The sequence below is a fragment of the Salvelinus fontinalis genome, chromosome 21, assembly GCF_029448725.1.
Source record: "Salvelinus fontinalis isolate EN_2023a chromosome 21, ASM2944872v1, whole genome shotgun sequence".
Taxonomy (NCBI): domain Eukaryota; kingdom Metazoa; phylum Chordata; class Actinopteri; order Salmoniformes; family Salmonidae; genus Salvelinus; species Salvelinus fontinalis.
The window spans coordinates 49,222,739-49,248,009 of record NC_074685.1 but is presented as its reverse complement, the minus strand read 5'-3'; the positions used below and the strand labels follow the sequence as shown (position 1 = coordinate 49,248,009).

The 25,271-nt window shown below is 41.0% G+C and overlaps 1 protein-coding gene across 1 annotated transcript in view; it reads right to left on the bottom strand.

Moving 5' to 3' along the window:
* Positions 1 to 25,271, bottom strand: part of LOC129818291 (E3 ubiquitin-protein ligase rnf213-alpha-like) — an 89,872-nt gene that overhangs the window by 8,302 nt on the left and 56,299 nt on the right. The window contains exons 48-59 of the mRNA XM_055874033.1: positions 18,764 to 18,977; positions 17,266 to 17,435; positions 16,580 to 16,702; positions 16,351 to 16,461; positions 16,006 to 16,248; positions 15,830 to 15,905; positions 15,513 to 15,547; positions 15,303 to 15,403; positions 8,060 to 8,216; positions 4,183 to 4,351; positions 2,533 to 2,621; positions 685 to 936 (exon numbers count right to left, since the gene is read on the bottom strand). Coding sequence (XP_055730008.1) covers positions 685 to 936; positions 2,533 to 2,621; positions 4,183 to 4,351; positions 8,060 to 8,216; positions 15,303 to 15,403; positions 15,513 to 15,547; positions 15,830 to 15,905; positions 16,006 to 16,248; positions 16,351 to 16,461; positions 16,580 to 16,702; positions 17,266 to 17,435; positions 18,764 to 18,977 — 1,740 coding nt within the window. The remainder of the gene's footprint in view (positions 1 to 684; positions 937 to 2,532; positions 2,622 to 4,182; positions 4,352 to 8,059; positions 8,217 to 15,302; positions 15,404 to 15,512; positions 15,548 to 15,829; positions 15,906 to 16,005; positions 16,249 to 16,350; positions 16,462 to 16,579; positions 16,703 to 17,265; positions 17,436 to 18,763; positions 18,978 to 25,271) is intronic.

Here is a 25,271-nt window from a genome sequence, read left to right as displayed (position 1 = left end):
TATCTGCTGACAGCATGCAACCAATCACAGGGTTCAGTAAAGTATCTGCTGACAGACTGCAACCAATCACAGGGTTCAGTAAAATATCTGCTGACAGCAGGCAACCAATCACAGGGTTCAGTAAAATATCTGCTGACAGCAGGCAACCAATCACAGGGTTCAGTAAAGTATCTGCTGACAGCATGCAACCAATCACAGGGTTCAGTAAAGTATCTGCTGACAGACTGCAACCAATCACAAGGCATAGAACTACTGACTGGTAAACCGTAGGTCTATACATGCTCAGCAGCTAAGGTTACGATTGAAAAGAAAGTCAGAGCCCAATAATACAAATGAGGCCTGTTTACATTTAAACACGGAAGGCTTTTTATCTGTCATCACTGAGCAAGCTTTTCCTTATTTCATTGTTCATTTTCTCTCAATGACATAACATAGCCGGGCCACCCGAGTGATGCAGCAGTCTGATGCACTGCATCGCAGTGCTAGAGGCGTCACTACAGACCCGGGTTCGATCCGGGCTGTAACACAACCCGGCCCTGATCGGGAGTCCCATAGGGCGGCGCACAATTGGCCCAGTGTCGTCCGGGTTAGAGGAGGATTTGTCCGGGGTAGGCCGTCATTGTAAATATGAATTTGTTTTTAACTGACTTGCCTAATTAAATAAAGGTGAAATAAACCTCTTACCTTGTGCAGGAACCTCCAGAGCAGTGGCAGGGTGTTTCCTCCGTCATTCTGCTCCACAATGCGGGTGAGGCTGAGCAGGGACACCCTCTCCCTGCAGTTCCACACCGCTGGGCTGTGGATCTGAGAGTTGTGGGGCAGCGAGGTCAGGAACAGGCGTGGCTCCGGAGACAACACCCTCATGATAGGGTTGGAGGACAACCTTGAGTCATCCCTGATGAAGGCGTTCACCTCTTGCAGCCGCCGGTCCAGGTCCTGGAGACGTGATAGGAGGAGACAGCCAGCGTGGGGTAATTAAACTACAACTCCAAATTGACACCTGTCTCCTAGGTACTTCTAGCAGGGTTGGGCTCAATTCAGAATTGACACCTGTCTCCTAGGTACTTCTAGCAGGGTTGGGCTCAATTCAGAATTGACACCTGTCTCCTAGGTACTTCTAGCAGGGTTGGGCTCAATTCAGAATTGACACCTGTCTCCTAGGTACTTCTAGCAGGGTTGGGCTCAATTCAGAATTGAATTGAGAATGCTTCATGAATTAAAATGTAATTATTGTATTGAATTTTTATTGAAGTAGTAAACAGGATATAGAATTGCAATTTGAATTTGAATTAAAGGAACATTAATTGAATTCAGTGAAATTCAAATGCCTGTTCTATTTTATATTAGGTGTATACAAATATACATAAAACACCAACAGGCCGTTTATACATGCATATAAAATATTGTTGAAACAATTGATTTTCAGGACAAACAAAACCTGTATGCAAATATTCTAAGTTATTATATTTCATTAACCACTTAAATTTAGTTCAATATGGGGAAAATACATTTCCCAGAGTGCATTAGTTTAACCCTTAACAGGACCCTTAGGCCTTCAAAAAGAAGCCAAACAAATGAGATCTATAAACTGATTATACAAAACATTAAGAACACCTGCTCTTTCCATGACAGACTGACCAGGTGAATCCAGGTGATGATCCCTAATCGATGTCACTTGTTAAATCCACTTCAATCAGTGTAGATGAAGGGGAGGAGACAGGTTAAAGAAGGATTTTGAAGCCTTGAGACAATTGAGACATGGATTGTGTATGTGTGCCATTCAGGGAGTGATTGGGCAAGACAAAAGATTGAAGTGCCTTTTGAACGGGGGTATGGTAGGAGGTGCCAGGAGCACCGGTTTGTGTCAAGAACTGCAATGCTGCTGGGTATTTCACACTCAACAGTTTCCCGTGTATATCAAAAATAGTCCACCACCCAAAGGACATCCAGCCAACTTGACACAACTGTGGGAAGCATTGGAGTCAACATGGGCCAGCATCCCTGTGGAACGCTTTCAACACCTTGTAGAGTCCCATGCCCCGGCGAATTGAGGGGCAAAAGGGAGGGGGGGGGCCAACTCAATATCAGTCTTTGACAGATTTCTCTGCAGTTCCAGGATGTCAGTGATGAACTTCACCAACCGCAGAAAATCTTTTCTCAAATTCTAATTCTACATCATGTGGGGGTGTGGCCGAATTTAAATTTGAATACCAACTCATGAGTTGAATGGGAGTCAATACAAAACACTGAATTCGAGCCCAACCCTGACTTCTAGGTAATTCTGTCAACCTTATGACTTCTAGGTAATTCTGTCAACCTTATAGGTAATTCTGTCAACCTTATAGGTAATTCTGTCAACCTTAAAATCAATATGGAAAACAAGGTAGCACTACAATCAATATCGCTTATACCTATCCAATCCTGGAATTCGAACTGGGAATTAGATGAATTAAAAAACACATCTGTCCTAGATGGTCAGATCATTAAAAGGCAGTAAAAACTGTGTTTTTTTCTGGTATCATGTTTTTTTACCTTCAGCTGAGGGGAGATTATTTCATTACCGACTGTAATCTCCCAGTCATTTCTGGCCTCTTTGGTAGAGAGATGATTATCAGCACAACCTGAGGAGAGAAGTTTAAACTGTACATAATCTGATTCCAGTTACAAACACTGACAACAAGAACAGAACCAACGGACACATCTTCACCTAATATCCCGTCCCTTAATAAATATCAGCAAGAAAAGATTGTAGAAAATAAATACTACAAATACTGAGCTATATTATACACATTCTTTTTTTGCGGGGAAAAGTATATTTTATACTAATACAATTGCTCAAAGAAAAAGCTTATTTAAAAAGAAAACAAGAAAATAAAATAAAATCTAAAAAAGATGAGGGTAAGTGGTACCCCTGTTTTCAATACTCCAGCACCCCACCCCCTGATACTGAGCATTTTTCTAAAACGGTATGAAATTGTAGAACACATTGGAAGGGCTTTTAGACCGTTCCTCCATACAGAATCTCTCCAGATCCTTCATATCCTTTCGTCTGCACTTTCGGACCACCCTCTTTAATTCAAACCACAGGTTTTCAACGGGGCTCAAGTCCCAGAGACTGGAGATGGTCATTGCAAAATGTTGATTTGTTGATTTGGCTAAAATGTCATGGCAGGGCAGCAGGTAGCCTAGCGGTTCGAGCGTTGGGCCAGTAACCGAAAGGTGAAAAATGTGCCCTTGATCAAGGAGCTTAACACTAATTTGCTCCTGGGGCACTGTGCTACTATGTCTGACCTTGTAAAACAACACATTTCACCTGCACCTATCCGGTGTAAAGGACAATAAAAACATATACATTTTTACGTGGTAAAGTTCATGATGACGTTGACCTTAACAAGGGCCCCAGGACCAGTGGAAGCAAAATAGCCCCATAACATCAAATATCTACCACCATATTTTACAGTAGGTATGAGGTACTTTTCTGCAAATGCTTCAATTTTTCAACACTGGTGTGAGTGGCCAAAGAGCTCTATTTTCATGTCATCTGACCACAGCACTAGTTCCAATGCCATCTATCAATATCCAGGCGGTACTATGGTCAGATGACATGAATAGAGCTCTCAGAAACAGAATAGAGCTCTCAGAAACAGGGTATACTTTGTGACTTGTCAGATAAATATCAGCAAGCTAAACTAGCTATGTGCAGCAAAATAGCTGGCTAGCCCTCTGCTTGGCTAGCCCTCTGCTTGGCTAGCCCTCTGCTTGGCTAGCCCTCTGCTTGGCTAGCCCTCTGCTTGGCTAGCCCTCTGCTTGGCTAGCCCTCTGCTTGGCTAGCTCTCTGCTTGGCTAGCTCTCTGCTTGGCTAGCTCGCTGCTTGGCTAGCCCTCTGCTTGGCTAGCCCTCTGCTTGGCTAGCTCGCTGCTTGGCTAGCCCTCTGCTTGGCTAGCCCTCTGCTTGGCTAACTAGCTGCTTGGCTGAACACAGAACCTTAGCGCACTGTTCTCTGATGGGCTAAATCGATTTGTCTCGTCGCAAGACTTTAGCTAAAGATTTGACATGTTGAATCTTGGAAACTCTAGCCTACGACATGAGACGTTCTAAAACTAGACCGTTCAGATCAAACAAACTTAGTTCTAAAAGTCCTTAAAACCGTTACGTCTCTTATGTATTTGTACTGGGCCTTACCACGACGCTGAGGCTTCAGTAGGCTACTGATCATCAGGTGGATGGCATTGACTGTGTCATCTCTCCCCTTCCCTATAAACCTAGTCACGTGTTCCATGTCTTTCAGCAGGTGACCCATGAGGAACAAACTGGGGTCAGGGACTTTGGGCTTGATGATAGCAGCAATGGCCTATCAAAAAGACAAAGAAAGACAGAGATAAGACACTAGGAACCAACTCCTTCTCCTAGCTCCTTATCCACTGAATAGGGTAGGGACTAGCTCCTTATCCACTGAATAGGGTAGGGACTAGCTCCTTATCCACTGAATAGGGTAGGGACTAGCTCCTTATCCACTGAATAGGGTAGGGACTATCTCTTCTCCTTGCTTCTTATCCACTGAATAGAGTAGGGACTATCTCTTTCTCCTTGCTTCTTATCCACTGAATAGGGTAGAGACTAGCTCTTTCTCCACTGAATAGGGTAGGGTCTAGCTCCTTATCCACTGAATAGGGTAGGGACTAGCTCCTTATCCACTGAATAGGGTAGGGTCTAGCTCCTTATCCACTGAATAGGGTAGGGACTAGCTCCTTATCCACTGAATAGGGTAGGGACTAGCTTCTCCTTCTAGCTCCTTATCCACTGAATAAGGTAGGGACTAGCTCCTTGTCCACTGAATAGGGTAGGGACTAGCTCCTTATCCACTGAATAGGGTAGGGTCTAGCTCTTTCTCCTTGCTCCTTATCCACTGAATAGGGTAGGGACTAGCTCCTTATCCACTGAATAGGGTAGGGTCTAGCTCTTTCTCCTTGCTCTTTATCCACTGAATAGGGTAGGGACTAGCTCCTTATCCACTGAATAGGGTCGGGACTAGCTCTTTATCCACTGAATAGGGTAGGGACTAGCTCCTTATCCACTGAATAGGGTCGGGACTAGCTCCTTATCCACTGAATAGGGTAGGGACTAGCTCCTTATCCACTGAATAGAGTAGGGACTAGCTCCTTATCCACTGAATAAGGTGGGGACTAGCTCTTTCTCCTTGGTCCTTATCCACTGAAAAGGTGGGGACTATCTCTTTCTCCTTGCTTCTTATCCACTGAATAGAGTAGGGACTATCTCTTTCTCCTTGCTTCTTATCCACTGAATAGGGTAGGGACTATCTCTTCTCCTTGCTTCTTATCCACTGAATAGAGTAGGGACTATCTCTTCTCCTTGCTTCTTATCCACTGAATAGAGTAGGGACTATCTCTTTCTCCTTGCTTCTTATCCACTGAATAGAGTAGGGACTATCTCTTTCTCCTTGCTTCTTATCCACTGAATAGGGTAGGGACTATCTCTTCTCCTTGCTTCTTATCCACTGAATAGAGTAGGGACTATCTCTTTCTCCTTGCTTCTTATCCACTGAATAGGGTAGGGACTAGCACCTTATCCACTGAATAGGGTAGGGACTAGCTCCTTATCCACTGAATAGGGTATGGACTAGCTTCTCCTTCTAGCTCCTTATCCACTGAATAAGGTAGGGACTAGCTCCTTATCCACTGAATAGAGTGGGGACTAGCTCTTTCTCCTTGCTACTTATCCACTGAATAGGGTAGGGACTATCTCTTTCTCCTTGCTTCTTATCCACTGAATAGGGTAGGGACTAGCTCTTTCTCCTTGGTCCTTATCCACTGAAAAGGTGGGGACTATCTCTTTCTCCTTGCTTCTTATCCACTGAATAGAGTAGGGACTATCTCTTTCTCCTTGCTTCTTATCCACTGAATAGGGTAGGGACTATCTCTTCTCCTTGCTTCTTATCCACTGAATAGAGTAGGGACTATCTCTTTCTCCTTGCTTCTTATCCACTGAATAGGGTAGGGACTAGCTCCTTATCCACTGAATAGAGTAGGGACTAGCTCTTTCTCCTTGCTCCTTATCCACTGAATAGGGTAGGGACTAGCTCCTTATCCACTGAATAGGGTAGGGACTAGCTCCTTATCCACTGAATAGGGTAGGGACTAGCTCCTTATCCACTGAACAGGGTAGGGACTAGCTCCTTATCCACTGAATAGGGTAGGGACTAGCTCCTTATCCACTGAATAAGGTAGGGACTAGCTCCTTATCCACTGAATAGGGTAGGGACTAGCTCCTTATCCACTGAATAGGGTAGGGACTAGCTCTTTCTCCTTGCTCCTTATCCACTGAATAGGGTAGGGACTAGCTCCTTATCCACTGAATAGGGTAGGGACTAGCTCCTTATCCACTGAATAGGGTAGGGACTAGCTCCTTATCCACTGAATAGAGTAGGGACTAGCTCCTTATCCACTGAATAGAGTAGGGACTAGCTCTTTCTCCTTGCTCCTTATCCACTGAATAGGGTAGGGACTATCTCTTTCTCCTTGCTTCTTATCCACTGAATAGGGTAGGGACTATCTCGTTCTCCTTGCTTCTTATCCACTGAATAGGGTAGGGACTATCTCTTTCTCCTTGCTTCTTATCCACTGAATAGGGTAGGGACTATCTCTTTCTCCTTGCTTCTTATCCACTGAATAGGGTAGGGACTATCTCGTTCTCCTTGCTTCTTATCCACTGAATAGGGTAGGGACTAGCTCCTTATCCACAGAATAGAGTACGGACTAGCTCTTTCTCCTTGCTTCTTATCCACTGAATAGGGTAGGGACTAGCTCCTTATCCACTGAATAGGGTAGGGACTAGCTCCTTATCCACTGAATAGGGTCGGGACTAGCTCCTTATCCACAGAATAGAGTACGGACTAGCTCTCTCTCCTTGCTTCTTATCCACTGAATAGGGTAGGGACTAGCTCCTTATCCACTGAATAGGGTAGGGACTAGCTCCTTATCCACTGAATAGGGTAGGGACTAGCTCCTTAGCCACTGAATAGGGTAGGGACTAGCTCCTTATCCACTGAATAGGGTAGGGACTAGCTCCTTATCCACTGAATAGGGTAGGGTCTAGCTCCTTATCCACTGAATAGGGTAGGGTCTAGCTCCTTATCCACTGAATAGGGTAGGGACTATCTCTTCTCCTTGCTTCTTATCCACTGAATAGGGTAGGGACTAGCTCCTTATCCACAGAATAGAGTACGGACTAGCTCTTTCTCCTTGCTTCTTATCCACTGAATAGGGTAGGGACTAGCTCCTTATCCACTGAATAGGGTTGGGACTAGCTCCTTATCCACTGAATAGGGTCGGGACTAGCTCCTTATCCACAGAATAGAGTACGGACTAGCTCTCTCTCCTTGCTTCTTATCCACTGAATAGGGTAGGGACTAGCTCCTTATCCACTGAATAGGGTAGGGACTAGCTCCTTATCCACTGAATAGGGTAGGGACTAGCTCCTTATCCACTGAATAGGGTAGGGACTAGCTCCTTATCCACTGAATAGGGTAGGGACTAGCTCCTTATCCACTGAATAGGGTAGGGTCTAGCTCCTTATCCACTGAATAGGGTAGGGTCTAGCTCCTTATCCACTGAATAGGGTAGGGACTATCTCTTCTCCTTGCTTCTTATCCACTGAATAGGGTAGGGACTAGCTCCTTATCCACAGAATAGGGTGGGGACTAGCTCCTTATCCACAGAATAGGGTCGGGACTAGCTCCTTATCCACTGAATAAGGTGGGGACTACGGGAAAGAGCTAGGGCTGTCTGAACAGGCCCCTGCCACTAAGGTAGGTGTACTGTAAGAAGCAAAATGTCACGTCACAGCTAAACAAATCTGCTGGCTATCAACTTAAAGCCAGGGATCATTTCTTCATTGAAGTCTATGGACAGAAATGAGAGAGAAAAAAGTATCTGCTGTCTCTCCTTGTCCATAGACTGCTTTCAAGGAAACATATGAGGGAACTGTCCCTTTAAATCACACAAATCCATAGGTCCCTCTGGTATGATTTGCTGTGTTGTACCTGTGGGTTACTTCTGGCTCCTAGTAGCATGGCTATGTGGGTGAGAAGCCGGACCAGGTTGAAAGGAACAGAGGACATGTTCTTTGTGTCCTGCATGTCTGGGTGGTCCCTCCGCCCAGGGTCTCCCAGGACGTGGCCAGTCTCAGTACTGTCACCCCTTATGAAAAGACAAGAAAAAAATGTTTTCATTCTTCAGTACTGTGACTCATTAAAAGCCTCACTTGGGAAATCACATAGATATTTATGATGTTTTGGGTTTCCCTGAAATGAAAGGTCCTTTAGGGGAAGGATGTTCGGCACACCTTTGAAATCTGTATCCAAAATGATTTTTGAATGCCATTTAAAAGTGTAATTTGAAACTTTATAGTGTGCTGTGAGAACCACCAACATTGTGAATGGGAAATTAGATTCAAAAAGGGAACTCCCTCTGCTGGTGACTTGCTAAATCCTAAAAGGAGGACTGTGATTGGTTATGATGGTGATTAGCCTGCCCTATAATGTCAATTTCTATGAATAAAATTCAGCATATCTTCAAAAGTAAAAAAGAGCCCATTTTTTAAATTATCCATAAATGAATGTAAATACATGGTATTCTTAATCTAAATAGTACTCATAATTCATAGCACAAAGTAAGATTTAAAATGAGACTAAGACTGGCTTTGTAGCATGTGCATAAATATTACACATTTTCTAACTTTAATTTAAAAAACATGTTTGTTTGTGACCAACTCTTTAGTCATTCTCAGAAGGGTGGTTACAAGTACAAAAAAATAAATAAATAAAAACAATAAATGAAATGCATACAAATATAACCCCAATCCATTCCCTCTGTCAGTCCCCATCCACCTGCCCGCAATCCTTCCTGAAAGCCTTGTTTTTTTGATCGATTCAGAGATTCAAGGGGCTATCATTGTTAAGTAACATAATAGATGCAAAACATTGAATATTTCAATTCATGCACTTCAAAATTAATTCTGTAACTTTGCTCCAGAAGCATTTAACTGCAGGATACTCCAACATCACATGAAGGAATGTGCCTACCTGATTTTAGGGGACACAGTGAACAGTTGGGAATTGGGGCCAATTTAATAGTAAAACGTTTCCTTGGTGTTAAATACAGTCTGTGAAAACATTTCAAATGTACAGTATAAATTGATGGTTTGGATTATGGGATGCCATGGTCATATTTTTCATATTCTGTTCCAGTTAAAGGATTGTTCACATTAAATTAGATCTGTAGACCATACTTTTTAATGGCTAGCTCAGAATATGATCTTTCCAAAAGTTGTTTATATATATATATTGTACAGATCAGTCCTTTTGGGAGCGCAGGTAATTTATTTATAAATCCCATCATTAGATGGTTGGGTAGTTTTGAGTGCCTTGGGAAACCCTAGGCCAGCATAGCTGACTTAAATTGTAAATATAGAAAAGAGGGGCTTAAGTTTCAAGTTGTTAATGTCACTTGCTCAAGTACAGTGAAATGCCTAACTTGCAAGCTCAAAAACCAACAATGCAGTAATGAATATCAATGTAGCACTAAAACTAACATAAGGTTGAACAAAACAAGAAACAACACAAAAAACTAAAATAAGAACACGAGAAAGTAAGAAGTTATACAGGGTCAGTTTTAATACCATATTTAAAATGTGCCAGAATACTGGAGTGATAGAGGTAGATACAGTGCATTTGGAAAGTATTCAGACACCTGGACTTTTTCCACATTTTGTTACATTACAGCCTTATTCTAAAATTCATTAAATTGGGAGTGTTGCTGTACAGCTATTTTCAGATCTCTCCAGAGACGTTCGATCGGGTTCAAGTCCAGACTCTGGCTGGGTCACTCAAGGATACATTAATAAAGGCACTCCTGCTTTGTCTTGGCTGTGTGCTTAGGGTCATTGTCCTGTTGAAAGGTGAACCTTCGCCCCAGTCTGAGGTCCTGAGCACGCTGGAGCAGGTTTTCATTAAGTATCTCTGTACTTTGCTCCGTTCATCTTTCCCTCGATCCTGACTAGTCACCCAGTCCCTGCTGCTGAAAAACATCCCCACAGCATGATGCTGCCACCACCATGCTTCACTGTAGGTGGTGAAGCTTTCCTCCAGACGTGTTGCTTGGCATTCAGGCCAAAGAGTTCAATCTTAGTTTCATCATAACAGAGAATCTTGTTTCTCATGGTCTGAGAGTCTTTAGGCGACTTTTGGCAAACTCCAAGCGGGTGGTCATGTGCCTTTTACTGAGCAGTGTCTTCCGTCTGGCCACTCTACCATAAAGGCCTGATTGGTGGAGTGCTGCAGAGATGGTTGTCCTTCTGGAAGGTTCTCCCATCTCCACAGAGGAACTCTGGAGCTCTGTCAGAGGGACCATCGGGTTCTTGGTCACCTTCCTGACCGAGGCCCTTCTCCCCCGATTGCTCAGTTTGGCCGGGCGGCCAGCTCTAGGAAGAGTGTTGGTGGTTCCAAACTTCTTCCATTTAAGAATGATGGAGGCCACTGTGTTCTTGGGGAGCTTCAATGCTGCAGAAATGTTTTGGTACCATTCCCCAGATCTGTGCCTCGACACAATCCTCTCGGAGCTCTACGGACAATTCCTTCAACCTCATGGCTTGGTTTTTGCTCTGACATGCACTGTCAACTGTGGGAGCTTATGTACAGTATGTGTATTTCCAAATCATATCCAATCAATTGAATTTAGCACAGGTGGACTCCAATCAAGTTGTAGAAACATCTCAAGGATGATCAAATGAAACAGGATGCACCTGAGCTCCATTTTGAGTCTCATAGCAAAGGGTCTGAATACTTATGTAAATAAGGTGCTTCATCACTATGGGGTATTGTGTGCAGATTGCTTAGGATTTCTTGTTATTTATTCAATTTTAGAATAAGGATGTAACGTAACAAAATGTGGAAAAGTCAAGGGGTCTGAATACTTAATGAAGGCACTGCATGTCAAATTTGGTGTAGATAATAGTATGAAATCGATTCGTGAGAATGATTGCCTGTTTGAGTAGAAAGTGTACTCTTTTTCTTTAGGATTATATACTCGTCAGGAATCAATGAGGTTGTAATCAGAGACTATATGGCTGGAGAGCCTTGGTTGCGTGTGGATTGTAGTTGGTCTCATTAGATTCATCATGTTTAAAATGGCATTCATGTCTGTCTCAATAACAAGATGTAATTCCGTTAATTCCAACATGCAGTATATGCTGTTCAGAAAATCCAAAAACGTATGATCATTTGAATTTGGAGCGTACACATTAATAAAGGCAATTTTCTTTCCATTATGGATACATGTAATGAAAGTGATTGTGCATTCTTGGTCCTTCACCTTGAGAAAAAAAACTATATATACACAATACAAAACATACACATACAGATATGCACACCCAACATCCATAACATCACCCCTGCCCAAACCCAGCTGCTCACACTCCCATCTCCAGCGCCCACATCACTCTCCGCCACATGGCCTCAAACTGCACCATCTTGTTTCTCTCCATCACCCACGCACTTTCAACAATTAGATAATAAAGCATTTGGCCTTTCCATTGTGTTAACGACAGAGGACCGATTGATTTCCAGTTTTTAAGTGTACCCTTTTTTCAAGATGATTGATGAGAAAAGAATCGTCCAACTCATTGGTATCTCACTGACTCCCTCATATGCCAGGTCTTGAAATATGCAGACATACAGATGAATAGTACATTGTAATACTTCTGAGAGACAACTTTCCAACTCCGCCCACAACTCCCGGACTTTATAACATTCCCAGAAGGCATGGATTATTGAGTCATTGCTGGTTTTACACTTAAGACATGACTCTGTCGTTGTGCTTTTGAATTTGTGAATTTTGTCTCGTGTAATAAATTCTATACATTAGTTTATACTGGATTAGATGGCGCCGACAGAGAGGGCTGCCTCGCTTCTAGTTCTTAGGAAACTTTGCACAAGCATTTCGCTACACTCGCAATAACATCTGCTAACCGTGTGTATGTGACCAATAAAATTTGATTTGATAAAGCGTACATCTTCAATAACTGTAATTTCATTAGTTATGTTCCAACATTCCCTCCATCTTGTACCAATATCAGTTGTTTTTAAGTTTTGGTTCCAGTAGTTTATATTTTTTTCTAAAAAGAGATAGTCAGTTGGATAGGCTCTCTGCAAGATTTTCTATATTTTACCGATCATATGAAAATATATTTTTTGACTCAAATAGGGTTCCCTCAAGATTTCTCTGATGTCCAAAAGATTTCAAATCGAAATGTCTTGATATGAAACTTGTAAGTTGCATGTATTTGAAAATATCTACATTGGTCAGTCTAAAATTGCTTTTGAATTATTTATTGGAAAGACATTTATTTCCTCTTACCAAGTCATTTACAGTTGCTATACCTTAAGTTGTCCATGTGGACTTGAAGCAAGTGCGTTTTAGGCCGCTCACGTGGAACAGAAGTCTAAGGCACTGCATCTCAGTGCTTGTGGCGTCACTACAGACATCCTGGTTCGAATCCAGGCTGTATCACATCCGGCCGTGATTGGGAGTCCCATAGGGTGGCGCACAATTGGCTCAGCGTCGTCCGGGTTTGTCCAGGGTAGGCCATCATTGTAAATAAGAATTTGTTCTTAACTTACTTGCCTAGTTAAATAGAGGTTCAATTTAAATACAAAATCATGAAAAGCTATCCAAGGATTGTTTCATACTGTTGTTTTTAGCGAGTGATATTGGTTCTTGTAGAATACATTTTCATTTTCTTCCATATTGTTGTAGTGTTCTATAGTGTTATAGTGTTTTATAGTGTTCTATTTTGTTATAGTGTTCCATATTGTTATAGTGTTCCATATTGTTATAGTGTTCTATATTGTTATAGTGTTCCATATTGTTATAGTGTTATATAATGTTATAGTGTTATATAATGTTATAGTGTTCCATATTGTTATAGTGTTCTATATTGTTATATTGTTTTATAGTGTTATAGTGTTCTATATTGTTATATTGTTATATTGTGTTATAGTGTTCTATATTGTTGTATTGTTCTATATTGTTATAGTGTTCCATATTGTTATAGTGTTCCATATTGTTGTAGTGTTCCATATTGTTATAGTGTTCTATATTGTTATAGTGTTCTATATTGTTATAGTGTTTTATAGTGTTATAGTGTTCTATATTGTTATAGTGTTTTATAGTGTTATAGTGTTCTATATTGTTATAGTGTTCCATATTGTTATAGTGTTCCATATTGTTGTAGTGTTCCATATTGTTGTAGTGTTCTATATTGTTGTAGTGTTCTATATTGTTATAGTGTTCTATATTGTTATAGTGTTTTATAGTGTTATAGTGTTCTATATTGTTATATTGTGTTATAGTGTTCTATATTGTGTTATAGTGTTCCATATTGTTATAGTGTTCTATATTGTTATAGTGTTCCATATTGTTATAGTGTTATATAATGTTATAGTGTTATATAATGTTATAGTGTTCCATATTGTTATAGTGTTCTATATTGTTATATTGTTTTATAGTGTTATAGTGTTCTATATTGTTATATTGTTATATTGTGTTATAGTGTTCTATATTGTTGTATTGTTCTATATTGTTATAGTGTTCCATATTGTTATAGTGTTCTATATTGTTATATTGTTATATTGTGTTATAGTGTTCTATATTGTTATATTGTTCCATATTGTTATAGTGTTCCATATTGTTATAGTGTTCTATATTGTTGTAGTGTTCTATATTGTTGTAGTGTTCTATATTGTTGTAGTGTTCTATATTGTTGTAGTGTTCTATATTGTTGTAGTGTTCTATATTGTTGTAGTGTTCTATATTGTTGTAGTGTTCTATATTGTTGTAGTGTTCTATATTGTTGTAGTGTTCTATATTGTTGTAGTGTTCTATATTGTTGTAGTGTTCTATATTGTTGTAGTGTTCTATATTGTTGTAGTGTTCTATATTGTTATAGTGTTCCATATTGTTGTAGTGTTCTATATTGTTGTAGTGTTCTATATTGTTGTAGTGTTCTATATTGTTATAGTGTTCTATATTGTTATAGTGTTCTATATTGTTGTAGTGTTCTATATTGTTATAGTGTTCTATATTGTTGTAGTGTTCTATATTGTTATAGTGTTCTATATTGTTGTAGTGTTCTATATTGTTATAGTGTTCTATATTGTTATAGTGTTCTATATTGTTTTAGTGTTCTATGTTGTTATAGTGTTCTATATTGTTATAGTGTTCTTAACTATGAAGTTATTCATGTTGTTAGCTTTATCTTTTGATAATAGACACGTAAAAAGATTCTGGGGATGAGCATGCACATCTTGAATATGTACCCATTGTTCCTCTTTAGTGCATTTAAGTCTGGAAGGTTAAAATCACCCTCTGACTTAGGTGTAAAATATATCCTATTCATATTAATTTGCCCATATAAAGTTTGTCATGACCAAGTATACTTTAAAGAATGTCTTCGGTGGGGTAATTGGTATTACCTACAAATATAAAAACTTTGGGAGCCATGCCATTCTGAATAGGTTTATTCTAACTAAGATCTATGGGAAGATTGATCCATTTCATTGGATCTGCTTTCATGTTGTTCAGTAATGGGATAAAGTTATCTTTAAATATTTGTTGTTTGTTGTCACTTACTAAGCATCCTAAGTATTTCATGTGTTGTGGTCCACTTAAAGGACAGCTGTAGATCATGAGTTATTATTATATATATTTTTGACATTATTAATTTAAGAAAAAAAAATCACATTATTTTATATCCTGAGATTTGAGTGTTACATTTTTTTTCTTTCAATTTCATCAAATAATGTATTATTTGTGTATAAATATTTTTTGCTCATTTGTATATACTTATGTCATTTGTGTAACACCTTTAGTTTTGTTTGGGGCTGATGAAAAATCAACCAGTGTGTACAAACGGTTCTCTATTCTAAGTGAGTCCTTTTGGAGCAGATGTGTTTCTTGGGGCTTGGAGCTGTGTTTCTGTATCAACAAGGTTTCTTGCTAGGATATCAAGACAGCTGACACATTTAATAGGACAGTTTAGACCTTTCAAATTCCAAGCCATCACCAGGAAAAATATATAATTAATTCATTTTCAACAATCATTTTGGATACAGATTTCAAAATCATCCTTCCTCCAAAGGACCTTTCTATGGATTTCATTTCATTTAAAAAAAATAAAAAAAATCATAAATATCTATGGGCCAATCTCGTATAGAATTGCCCACTTACCGGATCCGAGCAGTAGTGAAGCCCGTGACAGGATTGTGTCTGTGCCCTCCGATCTCAGCTCCACAGTCCACACAACGGCTCGTCTCCATGGGCCTGCCACACTGAGGTGGGGGTTAGAGAGGAGAGCAGGTGGGACATGATTGAAGGAAATGTAACTAGAGTCATGACAGGCCACACTTCTTAACCCAGAATCAACACAATTCTACATACCTCACCAATGGCGCAAGGGTGACCATTCGGACAATCTGTGGGGTGTAGAAGTGAGCACAATGACAGATCATTTTTAGCAAGGAAAAATAAAGGGGGGGGGGGGGGGGGGGCTCTTCATGGGTTCATGGAACAAAAAAACACACAAAAAACTGTAATGCATAAAAGGTTTAATGAATAACAAAATAGTCATTTTGTTACTCTGTTTCTCTGGGACTTTTGAATTTTGTAACAGGCATTTACCCATTATAACTTTTTGCATTCTAGTTATAGAAGTTACTTTTTAAAGTATTTTTTTAATTGACTGAAACAATACTTACTGTACCACGTCATCCCTGTAATGGCTTGGCGTACAACTGCAAGCATATCCTCCGGCATGGTGGGTATGAAGGCTCTCTGTTATTAAAAGTAATACATATATTTAATTGAGTGATTTATGCTGAAGAACAATAGGTTCACTGCTGACTGTAGGGTGCAGACGGGGGGGGGGGCACACCTGCATGTTAGCAGGGAAAAGCGCCAGCTGCTGGAGGGGTCCCAGTAGGCCCTGGTTCCCACAGAGCAACACTGCAGACAAGTGGATGGCCAGCTCCACCACCACCCACTGGGCACCAGAGGCCCCAGTCTGGACAGTCAGGGGACCCAGCCGGTTGGCTACCAGGTCCAGGGCGAATTCCTTCACATTTTGGCTTGCAAGAACCGTTGAGGCCTGGATGAAATCCACCAGTGCTTGACAAAACTAGGAAATAAACCGGAACGTTAAACAAAGATGCTGTACGTAGAGACAAGCCGTATATGAGATGAACTTTGTTACAGTATTATCTCCATGGGCTCTTCTTACCTCCGAGTTAGGATGAAGGTTGGGATTGGCTGCTCTATAGAGACAGGTGACTTCTCTGAACAGAGCCAAAAGCAGGTACATTGTCCTCTTATGTTTTGGACACGAAGAACCCTACACACATACCGGACCAAATAAATAATGCTTATGCTTTGTAAACAGAATAGAAAAATTATTCAGACACGTAAAATCACTGACTTCAATTTGCTATCTCTTATGAGCCTTTCAATACCTTACAAGCACGATCTATTTCCTTAATTTTGCCCTCCAGTATTGCTTTGCCGACCACATCTCGGATAGTCTTGTAGTCCTCTCCACACACAAGATACTGGTCAATCTGGCTGCCATCTTGATTCTGAAAGACAGTGAAATGAATGTGGGTGATGAGTGTGGATGAGATGTGTGCCCCCCCCCCCTCCCCCTCCCCCATTTTTAAATTGTAGTTATATTTTGTATTTAACCTTTATTTAAAGCACAGTAAATCTGGAAAAGCTTTCTGGAAATTCAATCATTTAATTACACATGAACAATGTGTTATATAGTCAAATGAATAGAGTGCTACATACAAGGTTTATCAAATCAAATTTCAAATCAAATGTATTTATAAAGCCCTTCGTACATCAGCTGATGTCACAAAGTGCTGTACAGAAACCCAGTTACTCCATGTTTTAATGCTCTAATCAAATCAAATGTATTTATATAGCCCTTCGTACATCAGCTGATGTCACAAAGTGCTGTACAGAAACACAGCCTAAAACCCCAAACAGCAAGCAATGCCGATGTAGAAGCACGTAGAAGTTTATCTTCTTATACGTGAACTTGTTTTATATTGTCACATACACCGGAGAGGTGAGGTGACGTGTGTTCTCTTACAAGGTCAGCCATTGTAGTACGGCGCCCCTGAATACAAACCAGTACCTTCTGCAGGACCTCGTGTGGGAACAGCCACTGCATGTCTGCCACTGTCAGGAAGTGTTGGACATACTCCACTCCGTGCTGGTTGCAGATCTTATGGATCAGGTAGACCCGATACCAGTCATTCCCACTGCGCTGACACAGTTCTCCCACGCTGGTCAGGAATTCTCTCTCTGTTGGACCATAATAAGTTTAAAAAAATAAAAAGTGCAACTTACTTGAAAATATATGCACATTTTACCCAATGCCTGAATGAAAATACTATATAAACCAGATCAATGATACCCAATCCCTGAATGAAAATACTATATAAACCAGATCAATGATACCCAATGCCTGAATGAAAATACTATATAAACCAGATCAATGATGCTCAATGCCTGAATGAAAATACTATATAAACCAGATCAATGATACCCAATGCCTGAATGAAAATACTATATAAACCAGATCAATGATGCTCAATGCCTGAATGAAAATACTATATAAACCAGATCAATGATACCCAATGCCTGAATGAAAATACTATATAAACCAGATCAATGATGCCCAATGCCTGAATGAAAATACTATATAAACCAGATCAATGATACCCAATGCCTGAATGAAAATACTATATGAACCAGATCAATGATACCCAATGCCTGAATGAAAATACTATATAAACCAGATCAATGATGTAAATCCTCACTGTTTGCATAGATCAGCAAGTACCAGCCAACCTCTCATGATTAAATTGTTAATACCTTCTGTCATGTGAAATTTCACACAGATTGGGTAGAGCATGTGATTGCATCAGATGCACTTACAGTATAGACCGTTTTTTACTTAATCTAGATAGGGTTGCATAACCCTATATTCCCAAGGATTTTTAAAAATAAGTAGGTAATTACCAGGTCATTTTGGTAAATCTATGGAAACCTTAGGAATTTCTACTTTAAGTAATTTTAGACGTTTATCTGTGTGCCCCCTTTATCTATGAGTGACACGTAGACAAGGGCTCATCAAGGGACAGATCATAAAACAAGTTCACGTTCGTGCAGGTTGAGACAAAAAGGTACCATGGGCAGCAGAAATGACTGAAAGAATGCTGGTCATGTTATTGATTGTGGCGGCAGGTAGCCTAGTGGTTAGAGCGTTGGGCCAGTAACCGAAAGGTTGCTGGATCGTATCCCCGAGCTGACAAGGTAAACATATGTTGTTCTGCCCCTGAACAAGGACGTTAACCCAGTGTTCCTAGACCGTCATTGTAAATAATAATTTGTTCTTAATTAACTGACTTGCCTAGTTAAATGAAGGTAAAATATATATATTTTTAAATAAATTGATACTGTAGACAGCAATATATGTATACATTAAACAAGTGTAGACATTAAACCTGGAGACAATAAATAACTTTTGGAATAACTGGTTACAAAAAAAAAACTACTATATACACAGTATTTGTTATTAATCGCTATGGTCATGTATCATTTTGGAGAAAAAAAATTGAATTAAATACCTGTGGCACCCAACCGTTGTTTGTCTACCAACAGATTCCCAGCCATATCCAGACACATGCGTATCCTGGCCACCTGCTGGAAGCACTCTATAGTGGCCACCTGTCTAGATGCAGCGCCTGAGCGCAGGAAGTCACTCAGGAAGGCGCTCTCATTCTGCAGACACTCCTGCTGCGACACCGTTGTGCAACACTGCATCTTCTCATGCATGGAGTCCTGGAGGAACAATGGGGATGATATCAGTAAAATAAATCAGATGATGCCACTATGGGTGATGTTACTCCATGCGCTAAAAGACCCTCGATGAGCTAAAAAACCTGAGCAATGACGGGTATGGTATTTTCAGTTAATATACGCAAGTTAACGGACACTTTTATCCAAAGGGACTTCGTCATTCGCGTTTCTATTAATGCCCCAAAAGGAATCAAAATTGTAAAAGACTCCGGCCACCCGAGTCATGGACTGTTCTCTCTGCTAGCGAACAGCAAGCGGTACCGGAGCGCCAAGTCTAGGACTAAAAGGCTTATTAACAGCTTCTACCCCCAAGCCATAAGACAGATAATCAAAGGGCTACTTTACTACCTACCGTTGAAGTCGGAAGTTCACAAACACCTTAGCCAAATACAGTTGAAGTCGGAAGTTTACATATGTAACGGATGTGAAATGGCTAGCTAGTTAGCGGTGGTGCGCGCTAATAGCGTTTCAATCGGTTACGTCACTCGGTTTGAGACCTTGAAGTAGTGGTTCCCCTTGCTCTGCAAGAGCCGCGGCCTTTGTGGAGCGATGGGTAACGATGCTTCGTGGGTGACTGTTGTTGATGTGTGCAGAGGGTACCTGGTTCGCGCCCGGGGCGAGGGGACGGACGTAAAGTTAAACTGTTACATTGATGCTGTTGACCCGGATCACTGGTTGCTGCGGAAAAGGAGGAGGTTGAAAGGGGGGTGAGTGTAACGGATGTGAAATGGCTAGCTAGTTAGCGGTGGTGCGCGCTAATAGCGTTTCAATCGGTTACGTCACTCGCTTTGAGACCTTGAAGTAGTGGTTCCCCTTGCTCTGCAAGAGCCGCAGTCTTTGTGGAGCGATGGGTAACGATGCTTTGTGGGTGACTGTTGATGTGTGCAGAGGGTCCCTGGTTCACGCGAGGGGCCGGACTACAGTTAAACTGTTACACATACACCTGAGCCAAATACATTTAAACTCAGTTTTTCACAATTCCTGACATTTAATCCTAGTAAAATTTCCCTGTTTTAGGTCAGTTAGGATCACCACTTTATTTTAAGAATGTGAAATGTCAGAATAACAGTAGAGTGATTTATTTCAGATTTTATTTCTTTCATCACATTCCCAGTGGGTCAGACGTTTACAGTCGTGGCCAAAAGTTTTGAGAATGACACAAATATTAATTTCCACAAAGTTCACTGCTTCAGTGTCTTTAGATATTTTTGTCAGATGTTACTAAGGAATAATGAAGTATAATTACAAGCATTTCATAAGCGTCAAAGGCCTTTATTGACAATTACATGAAGTTGATGCAAAGAGTCAATATTTGCAGTGTTGACCCTTCTTTTTCAAGACCTCTGCAATCTGCCCTGGCATGCTGTCAATTAACTTCTGGGCCACATCCTGACTGATGGCAGCCCATTCTTGCATAATCAATGCTTGGAGTTTGTCAGAATTTGTGGGTTTATGTTTGGCCACCCGCCTCTTGAGGATTGACCACAAATTCTCAATGGGATTAAGGTCTAGGGAGTTTCCTGGCCATGGACCCAAAATATCTATGTTTGTTCCACGAGCCACTTAGTTATCACTTTTGCCTTAAGGCAAGGTGCTCCATCATGCTGGAAAAGGCATTGTTCGTCACCAAACTGTTCCTGGATGGCTGGGAGAAGTTGCTCTCGGAGGATGTGTTGGTACCATTCTTTATTCATGGCTGTGTTCTTAGGCAAAATTGTGAGTGAGCCCACTCCCTTGGCTGAGAAGCAACCCCACACATGGTCTCAGAATGCTTTACTGTTGGCATGACACAGGACTGATGGTAGCGCTCACTTTGTCTTCTCTGGACAAGCTTTTTTCCGGATGCTCCAAACAATCGGAAAGGGGATTCAGAGAAAATGACTTTACCCCCGTCCACAGCAGTCAAATCCCTGTACCTTTTGCAGAATATCAGTCTGTCCCTGATGTTTTTCCTGGAGAGAATTGGCTTCTTTGCTGCCCATCTTGACACCAGGCAATCCTCCAAAAGTCTTCGCCTCACTGTGCGTGCAGATGCACTCACACCTGCCTGCTGCCATTCCTGAGCAAGCTCTGTACTGGTGGTGCCCCGATCCCACAGCTGAATCAACTTTAGGAGACAGTCCTGGCGCTTGCTGGACTTTCTTGGGCGCCCCGAAGCCTACTTCACAACAATTGAACCGCTCTCCTTGAAGTTCTTGATAATCCGATAAATGGTTGATTTAGGTGCAATCTTACTGGCAGCAATATCCTTGCCTGTGAAGCCCTTTTCGTGCAAATCAATGATGACGGCACGTGTTTCCTTGCAGGTAACCATGGTTGACAGAGGAAGAACAATGATTCCAAGCACCACCCTCCTTTTGAAGCTTCCAGTCTGTTATTTGAACTCAATCAGCATGACAGAGTGATCTCCAGCCTTGTCCTCGTCAACACTCACACCTGTGTTAACGAGAGAATCACTGACATGATGTCAGCTGGTCCTTTTGTGGCAGGGCTGAAATGCAGTGGAAATGTTTTTGGGGGATTCAGTTTATTTGCATGGCAAAGAGGGACTTTGCAATTCATCTGATCACTCTTCATAACATTCTGGAGTATATGCAAATTGCCACCATACAAACTGAGGCAGCAGACTTTGTGAAAATTGATATTTGTGTCATTCTCAAAACTTTTGGCCACGACTGTACATACACTCAATTAGTATTTGGTAGCATTGCCTTCAAATAGTTTAACTTGGGTCACATGTTTTGGGTAGCCTTCCACAAGCTTCCCACAATAAGTTGTGTGAATTTTGGCCCATTCCTCCTGACAGACGTGGTGTAACTCAGTCAGGTTTGTAGGCCTCCTTGCTCACACACGCTTTTTCAAATCTGCCCACAAATTTCTATAGGATTGAGGTCAGGTCTTTGTGATGGCCACTCCAATACCTTACCTTTGTTGTCCTTAAGCCATTTTGCCACAACTTTGGAAGTATGCTTGTGGTCATTGTCCATTTGGAGACCCATTTGCGACCAAGCTTTAACTTCTTGACTGATGTCTTGAGATGTTGCTTCAATATATCCACATTTCCCCTCCCATGAAGCCATCTATTTTGTGAAATGCACCAGTCCCTCCTGCAGCAAAGCACCCCCACAACATGATGCTGCTACCCCCGTGCTTCACGGTTGGGATGGTGTTCTTAGGCTTGCAAGCCTCCCCCTTTTTCCTCCAAACATAACGATGGTCATTATGGCCAAACAGTTTGGCCACAGTTCTATTTTTGTTTCATCAGATAAGAGGACATTTCTCCAAAAAGTACAATCTTTGTCCCCATGTGTAGTTGCAAACCGTAGTCTGTCTTTTTAATGGCGATTTTGGAGCAGTGGCTTCTTCCTTGCTGAGCGGCCTTTCAGATTATGCCGATATAAGACTCGTTTTACTGTGTATATAGATACTTTTATACCCGTTTCCTCCAGCATCTTCACAAGGTCCTTTGCTGTTCTGTGATTGATTTTCACACCATAGTACATTCATCTCTAGGAGACAGAACGCGTCTCCATCCTGAGCGGTATGACGGCTGTGTGGTTCCATGGTGTTTATATTTGCGTACTATTGTTTGTACAGATGAACGTGGTACCTTCAGGCGTTTGGAAATTGCTCCCAAGGATGAACCAGACTTGTGGAGGTCTACATTTTTTTTCTGAGGTCTTGGCTGATTTCTTTTGATTTTCCCATGATGTCAAGCAGAGAGGCACTGAGTTTGAAGGTAGGCCTTGAAATACATCCACAGGTACACCTCCAATTGACATACTTCATCAGATGCTTCTAAAGCCATGACATCATTTTCTGGAATTTTCCAAGCTGTTTAAAGGCACAGTCAACTTAGTGTATATAAACTTCTGATCCACTGGAATTGTGATAAAGTGAATTAAAAGTGAAATAATCCTTCTGTAAACAATTGTTGGGAAAATGACTTGTGTCATGCACAAACTAGATGTCCTAACCGACTTGCCAAAACTATAGTTTGTTTGAGCAGACACATGCACATTTGTGGCCTGCTGGAGGTCATTTTGCAGGGCTGTGGCAGTGCACCTCCTTGCACAAAGGCGGAGGTAGCGGTCCTGCTGCTGGGTTGTTGCCCTCCTACGGCCTCCTCCACGTCTCCTGATGTACTGGCCTGTCTCCTGGTAGCGCCTCCATGCTCTGGACACTACGCTGACAGACACAGCAAACCTTTTTGCCACAGCTCGCATTGATGTGCCATCCTGGATGAACTGCACTACCTGAGCCACTTGTGTGGGTTGTAGACTCCGTTTCATGCTACCACTAGAGTGAGAGCAGCGCCAGCATTCAAAAGTGACCAAAACATCAGCCAGGAAGCATAGGAACTGAGAAGTGGTCTGTGGTCACCACCTGCAGAATCACTCCTTTATTGGGGGTGTCTTGCTAATTGCCTATAATTTCAACCTTTTGTTTATTCCATTTGCACAACAGCATGTGAAATTTATTGTCAATCAGTGTTGCTTCCTAAGTGGACAGTTTGATTTCACAGAAGTGTGATTGACTTGGAGTTACATTGTGTTGTTTAAGTGTTCCCTTTATTTTTTTGAGCAGTGTATATATCTTCTGTATACCACCCCTACCATGTCACTACACCTGTTGTATTCGGCACATGAGACATAACATTTTACTTGACTTCACTTTTTGCGAATGCACTTGAAGAAACTTTCAAAGTTCTTGAAATGTTCAGGATTGACTGACCTTCATGTCTTAAAATAATTATGGACTGTCATTTCTCTTTGCTTATTTGAGCAGTTTTTTTCCCATAATATGGACTTTTACCAAATAGGCCTATCTTCTGTATACCATCCCTACCTTGTCATAACACAACTGATTGGCTCAAACGCATTAAGGAGGAAAGAAATTCCACAAATTAACAAGGAACACCTGCTAATTGAAATGCTCGCAGTCAGCGTTTCAATTCATCCCAAAGGTGTTTCATGGGGTTGAGGTCAGGGCCATTGTTGCTCCTAGACGTTTCCACTTCACAATAACAGCACTTACAGTTGACCGGGGACAGCTCTAGCAGGGAAAAATTTGACAAATTGACTTGTTGGAAAGGTGTCATCCTATGACGGTGCCACTTTGAAAGTCACTGAGCTCTTCAGTATGGGCCATTCTACTACCAATGTTTGTCTCTGGAGATTGCATGGCTGTGTGCTCGATTTTATACACCTGTCAGCAACGGGTGTGGCTGAAATAGCCGAATCCACTAACTTGAAAGCAGTGGTGTAAAGTACTTAAGTAAAAATACTTTAAAGTACTACTTAAGTTGTTTTTTGGGGTATCTGTACTTTACTATTTATATTTCTGACTACTTTTACTTCACTACATTCCTAAAGGAAATAAATGTTATTTTTACTCCTTACATTTTCCCTGACACCTAAAAGTACTAGTTAGATTTTGAATGCTTAGCAGGACAGAAATTGTATAATTCACACACTTATCAAGAGAACATCCCTGGTCATCCCTAATGCCTCTGATCCGGCAGACTCAATGAGCACAAATGCTTTGTTTTGTAAATTATGTTTGAGTGTTGAAGTGTGCCCCTGGCTATTAGTAAATGTAAAAAAGAAAATTGGGCTGTCTCGTTTGCTTAATATAAGGAATTTGAAATTATTTATACTTTTGATACTTAAGTATATTTTAGCGATTACATTTAGTTTTGATACTTAAGTACATTTAAAACCAAATACTTTTAGACTTTTACTCAAGTAGTATTTTACTGGGTGACTCAGTTTTACTTGAGTCATTTTCTTTTAAAAGGTATCTTTACTTTTACTCAAATATGACAATTGGGTACTTTTCTTTTACTATATATACATAAAGGGTGTCCTTTATGTATATATAGTGTGCTATATTAAACTATACTATATATACACACTATACATACATATATATAAATCCAGGTGATAGCTATGATCCCTGATGTCACTTGTGAAATCCCCTTCAAATCAGTGTAGATGAAGGGGAGACAGTTTAAAGAAATATGTTTAAGCCTGGAGACAATTGAGACATGGATTGTGTACGTGTGCCATTCAGAGAGGGAATCGACAAGACAAAATATGTAAGTGCCTTTAAACCGGTTATGGTAGTAGGTACCAGGCGCACCGGTTTGAGTGTGTCAAGAATTGCAACTCTGCTGGGTTTTTCACGCTCAACAGTTACCCGTGTGTATCTAGAATGGTCCACCACCCAATGGACATCCAGCCAACTTGACACAACTGTGGGAAGCATTGGAGT